We start from the raw sequence: 6,002 nt of genomic DNA on the forward strand, positions 1-6,002 counted from the left end.
GACACCACATATTTTCAAATTTTAAGTTTCCAAACCCACATAATCGAAAGGAAGTTTATATCAACAAGAAAGGACGTTTTATATTGAATAATTGAAAATTTCTTAGTAAATAATTATTGTATATTTGTTGCGAAAATATAGCAGAAAATATTATATTTTAACATTTTTCTTGGCATAGTTAACAGTGCGTGCCAACAACAACAATAACAACAACAAAGAAAGAAAAGAAGAGGCAGAAAACATAAAACACAGTTAATATAATATTTTAAAATGAAAATGGATTTAGTAGTATTTAAAGAGGAGAAACCAAACCATGGAACAAGCGTTCAAATAAATATGAGAAGGAAAATATATAAATATGTATATACATGGTACAGTTCTAAGAAAAGAAAACATTCCGTAAATTCGCATCTCACCAGTAACCTTACTTGGGTGTTCCCAAGGACAAATTTCCGATCCCATTAACGGGCAAGCTTGCAGTGAGAAAGATCAAACGTCCATCTGAAAATCAATGAACATTGCACATCTGCAACAGAGGATTAGAGTAGTCGACATACTTATTCCACAACGGCTTATACTTTTCCATCCCAATCTTCAACCATGGCTTTGAGTTCCCATTGAAATGCAAGACAGCTCCCTCATCTATAACCTGAGCATCAACATTAGTGTATCCCAATCCCAAGACATGCCACGTAGGATTCAACGGCTCTGTCAACCCATAGAAAGTCAGCAATCCAGGTGGCAGAGTCCCAAGCTTCCACAATGTCCTGTCAACGTTCCTTTCTTGCCAGTAGTGGTAGATGCCGGTAACATTCCTTCTTCTCCACTCAACCAAATCAAAAATATTCATCCCAAATGCCCACCCACACGCATCCGGATCAAAATGTGCACGGATTAAGGGGTGCGAGTAGTTCAAGTATTTGTGGTATCTGTGGAATGTTTCCATGCAAGTCTCGATAGCTCCATTCACGTTTCCATTCAGATCGATGGAGAACAGTGGTGACAGATCCTTCTGAACTACAACATCATCATCAAGAAATACGACCTTGTTCAATGCAGGGAAAACTTCTGGAATATAGAACCGAAGGTGATTAAGCATAGACAGATATTTTGGATTTCGGAACTTAATTGGAGTCCGGCCATTATCACTGTTGCCGGAGAAGTAATAATTCTGAGTCTCGGAATCTTGGAGCTGCTTAAGAACGGGTACATAAGAAGCATTGAGCCAGCTAAAGTCTTCAAACTTCTGAACCTCAACCATCACTCCTCGGAAACTATTCATAGAGAACCACGCCTTCATTGGTGCGTAGTTGACTTCATCGGTTACTAGGTGGAAAACAACCAAATCTGGATTATTGGAGTTCAAAGCAGTTGAGTTGACCACAACTGAAGTGGCAAGGATGTTGTCGGAGAAAACACAGAAATGGTAGAGATTGTTGTCTTTGAGTTTATGTGCAATTCGCTTCCCTTCAGTGAGTTTCCTCTGAATATTCGAATTTTTAAACCATTCGACTGTTAGCCTAACACCGAGGCAATATAGGCTTTTCGGGATTTCCTCGGCAGCTATTTGCCCGTACTTTGAGCTCTTTTCACTTACAGAATTTGCTTGTTCTTCAAGAGATTGGATCTTGACCTTCAGCTTCATTATCGTGGTGGCACTATCGTATTGGAGTTGTTGGGCTTGGTAGAGTAAAAGTGCCATATCACGAATTGCAGTTTCGGATTCTCGGGCTGTCAATGGAGCTCGCCTGATAGCAGCATTCGAGAGAAGGATCTGTGAGTTACGAATCTGGGCACTCATTTCCCACGCAAATTGGGGGTTGTTGCTTTCTTTTGCTATCACAACGAAGGATTTCGCGAGGGAAATTTGATCACCCAATTGTCTTGTGATCGAGTGTGGGCTCAGCATTTCTTCAGTAATGTTAAGGCCTTCCATTATTCGGTTGTGCCTGTAAGGTCTCTGTAGAATATCATGAAAAAATCATGTTTTCTTAGTGGTGCATATGGTTGACCAGAAAACAACATTAACATACTACAGAAGTAAAACAAACAAATATTTATGTCCATTTGCTTTGAGTACGTAGCTTTAACACCTCAATGGAAGCACAGATTAAACCCCAGTTCATAGAAGCGTCTGCTTCTTATGATAGTTCTAGATTTAACAACTTTACAAGACAAACCACTCTCTCCTTAGTTGCAAAATGTAGCATGCTTTCCACTTTTATGCAGTTGTCAGACATGCTTGATCAGTGAATACTTAACCAAGAAACAGCAGAATTTGCTGACTTCTTCCTTAATTGGGCAATTATCATGTCAGACCACCCCATTCTTTCCCAGCCCCAACCCAGCCAAGGCAACTCTGTCAAAGAAACTTAATTAAAACCATGTTTTAATAACTTGATATTCAACTAGGACTTGATAAAGGGCATACTTGATTTGAGTCAATAAGGTTTCTCAAAGAAAACAGTACAAGAAAATCTAATGGGATACTTCAACATCATTGAGCAGAGAGAGAGCTTGTCATGCCTCAATGTTGTCTCTAAAGTGACTTTTCCCAAGGTTATAACTTTAAAATACAAAAAGTTTCATCCAACTTCGTTTGGAGATTCACACTATGGGCAGCAGTTGATCTTCTAATTACTGAAATTGCAAGATATAATTGTGCCGACATCTTAGCTGTTAACCTCCTTCATTCTCTTTCCAATATAAACACCCCACACGTCCGCCATGACAGGGAGATTAAGCTGTGACAAATGCAGCCTGCATATGGTTTTGGCAGCTATGAAAAATCCAGTGGTGACCTAAAAACCGGTATGGGAAATGGTGATGTGACCTAATTCCGCAAAATCTAGGACACATGAGGGATGTACATTGCCTAGAACAATTGTTTCATGCATCACCCCTCCAAGGTTGCTAGCACTCTCTCACCTAGAAACCGGTATGGGAAATGGTGATGTGACTTTATTTCCCAAGAGCTAGGGCACATGGGGGATGTACTTTGTCTAGAACAATTGTTTCGCATCACTCCTCCAAGTTGCTAGCACTCTCTCTCCCATAGGTACAATGTTTGAATCAATAGAGAACCTTTTCTCTTGTATGAATCCATATTATGACATTCCGAATTCCTTCCCAATACCTCCCAAGTAAAATCCCGAAATAGATCCCAAATTGACGGGTTAGTGTGAGCTTATCCAAAAGACCATATCATAAACAAGAAACTCCTTTTTAACTATAGGACCAAGTCCCAAGAATGATTGATCCATGTTTATATCTTTTGATAGGTAAGCAGGTGAAGGCAGGGTTTTGATCCCAGGTTTGTTGTATAACCAATCATGAACTTTACCACCTCAGAGGTCACACCTTCATGAACCATGTTTATCCCATTGATGAATACAACAATGTTTTGCTTCCTAAATACTAAACACTAGCAAATGATATATTTTGATACCGTTTTGAATCTTCAATACATACACGACCTATAACAAGCTATTTCTCACGATCATCTCCATTAACCTCCAAATACCCTTACCAAACCCAAGTTTTTGTTGGTGAAAGTGAAGATCTCATATCAACAACATAAATTCTTTCATTCTTTTTTCTTGTTGGATTCTCTTTCCGTCCTCGCATCTTGTCAAAAATGAATCTGAAGCATTACCACTTTACCACCATAAAATTATGAAATTTTGCTACCAGAGACAAAATTTTCCTTCTCTAACCATAATTCACAGACTATTATGAAATTTGGTCATCATTTGATACTAAAAGCCTCTAACTCAGAAACACAAACTAAACACTTAAGTAACCAAACATCTCTATATTATCCCAATTTGGATCTACCATCTAAATTCTCAAATCAAAGCAATTTTTTTCATGATAGATGAAAATATCAACTTTAAAATAAAATAAAAATAAAAATAAAAAAAGAAACCAAATCTAAAACAACAATGAAATTGACTAAAAATAACAAAGAGTTCTTACCTGAGGCATTGCTGGTCTTGATATCGGCTTCTTTTCTCGGCTAAAAACCACAATAAACAGCAAAATCACCAAACCACATAATGTCAACCACCACACATTAGTGGAAAACCTCCTTCTCACTGGTCGTCGAAAATCCACAGCTCTTCGCCTCATTTTTCCTTCGAAGTAAACTAAATCGAATCGAATTTATAAAGAAACACGCTCCGAATACTTCTCACTCCAATTGTTTCAAAATCAAAAACTGAGATCAAATAGAGAGATTGTTGTTGTCTTGTGAGATCTCAAGATCGGTAGGATTGAAGGCGGAGCAGATATGGAAAGTCGGATGGAGATCTGAAACAAATGAGCTTTCTGTCCGAATTTCTGCAATGATGAATGGGGGTTTTCGGATCCATCTCTCTGGTTTCTTTAATGTTCTTGCAGAGGAGCTGTTATGTTAATGGAAAATTGGAGAAAGATCTGCCATTTTTGATGGTTCAGAATTTCATATAGCTCGAATGATGAAGGAACAGAGCTGCTGGATTGACCTTTATTTAGCGTCGCTCTATTTTCACACACCAAAATGGCTAATGGTACCCACTTGCTTGAGATAGACACCTTAATTTAAAAATATCTAATTGTACACACCTAGAGGAGGATTTTAGAAATTGATTCTTGCTTATGATCAGATTCTAAATTTCGATTGATCGTCAGATTCAGATTTTATAACTAATTCTTTTATAATCAGTACTGTGAATCACTAAAAATCAGAAACGATGGTCTCCCTATTTCTCACATTTTTTAAGGCTCGTTTGATAACGTTGTCAATTTTTGTTGTTGGATTCTACGACTGAAAACAATTGTAAAAAATTGGAACTCTGAAAAATGTGTTTGATAGGGCTTGTAAAAGTGTTGTGTTGTTTACAAAAATTTGATATTTGCTATTTAATATAGGTGTTGGATTCTATAGTATTTTTGTAAAATAATCCGAATGCCCTTAATGTTTAATAATGCACCTAAAAGGCATCAAATTAAGCAAAATGATCCCGACAAATATATAATTAATTAAAATATGTTAAATTAATAATTTTTTATTAAAAAATAATTAAATAACGTTAATTTAAATCGATTTTATAAATATTATAATTCTACCGAAATTTATGCAATATTTCTTTTAAAAATTTGACTTATGGACATTTACCTGATAAAGAAAAAATCTACATAATTTACATAACACATCCATATTGTATCCCATATAGTACAATTGATTCCAACATCATTTAAACATAATAATCATGATCAATAAAATTATGTTGAAATACTTACAAATCGTTTGAAGTGAATGATTAAATTGATTTGCAAGTATTATTTACTGTTGATTGTATCGTATTATCAATAAGAATATTGTTCCTTGTTCTTGAATGGTAACATATTGTTCTATCTTTAGTAGACCTCGTTCATCTAAAATAGTACACAAATTGATAAAAAAAATGTGTCTTTCCATTTTAAATAGTTGGTGACACATCACAAGATTGTTATTGAGTGTATCTCGCACAAAATCAATCCCCATGTACCAATCGTTATTATGCAGCTCCCTACATAAAAAGTTATCATAATAAAAGATGAAACCCATTCCCACCCTCATCATGGTTAAATTTAACATGTTTGGATCGAGGGAATTTGTTTCCTCGACTGAATCGATAGTATCATTAGTATCACCATTTGAATTCATGTAACATATATTTGAATCAATATTAAATCAAATATTGTACAACATATTTCATCAATCCACCACACATAATAGAAAACATATATAATAATATCAGTCCAACATAAAAAAGCATAGATAATAATATTCATCCAACGTAAAAATCATAGATAATGCAAAGCCTAATGAAACCATAGTATATTACACCCTATAGGTGCCAAACAAACTCAAAAGTTATATAGATACTTACGACGAATTATAAAAAATCTGCCCACCTAGAAAATCCACCATCTCACCATCCGACCACTCATGTTGAATAACTATTGATTTTAGCCCA

General features: G+C 35.8%; 1 protein-coding gene across 1 annotated transcript; it reads right to left on the reverse strand.

Moving 5' to 3' along the window:
- Positions 1 to 298: 298 nt before the first annotated feature.
- LOC147411385 (putative galacturonosyltransferase 10) lies at positions 299 to 4,521 on the reverse strand. The gene is made up of 2 exons (XM_086448009.1): positions 3,979 to 4,521; positions 299 to 1,960 (listed from the first exon to the last, which is right to left on the reverse strand). The coding sequence occupies exons 1-2, from the start codon at positions 4,129 to 4,131 to the stop codon at positions 509 to 511; spliced, it is 1,605 nt and encodes a 534-aa protein (XP_086304135.1). The 5' UTR covers positions 4,132 to 4,521; the 3' UTR covers positions 299 to 508.
- Positions 4,522 to 6,002: the final 1,481 nt, after the last annotated feature.

This window comes from Akebia trifoliata, chromosome 1, assembly GCF_017979445.1.
Source record: "Akebia trifoliata isolate Shusen 1 chromosome 1, ASM1797944v1, whole genome shotgun sequence".
Classification (NCBI taxonomy): domain Eukaryota; kingdom Viridiplantae; phylum Streptophyta; class Magnoliopsida; order Ranunculales; family Lardizabalaceae; genus Akebia; species Akebia trifoliata.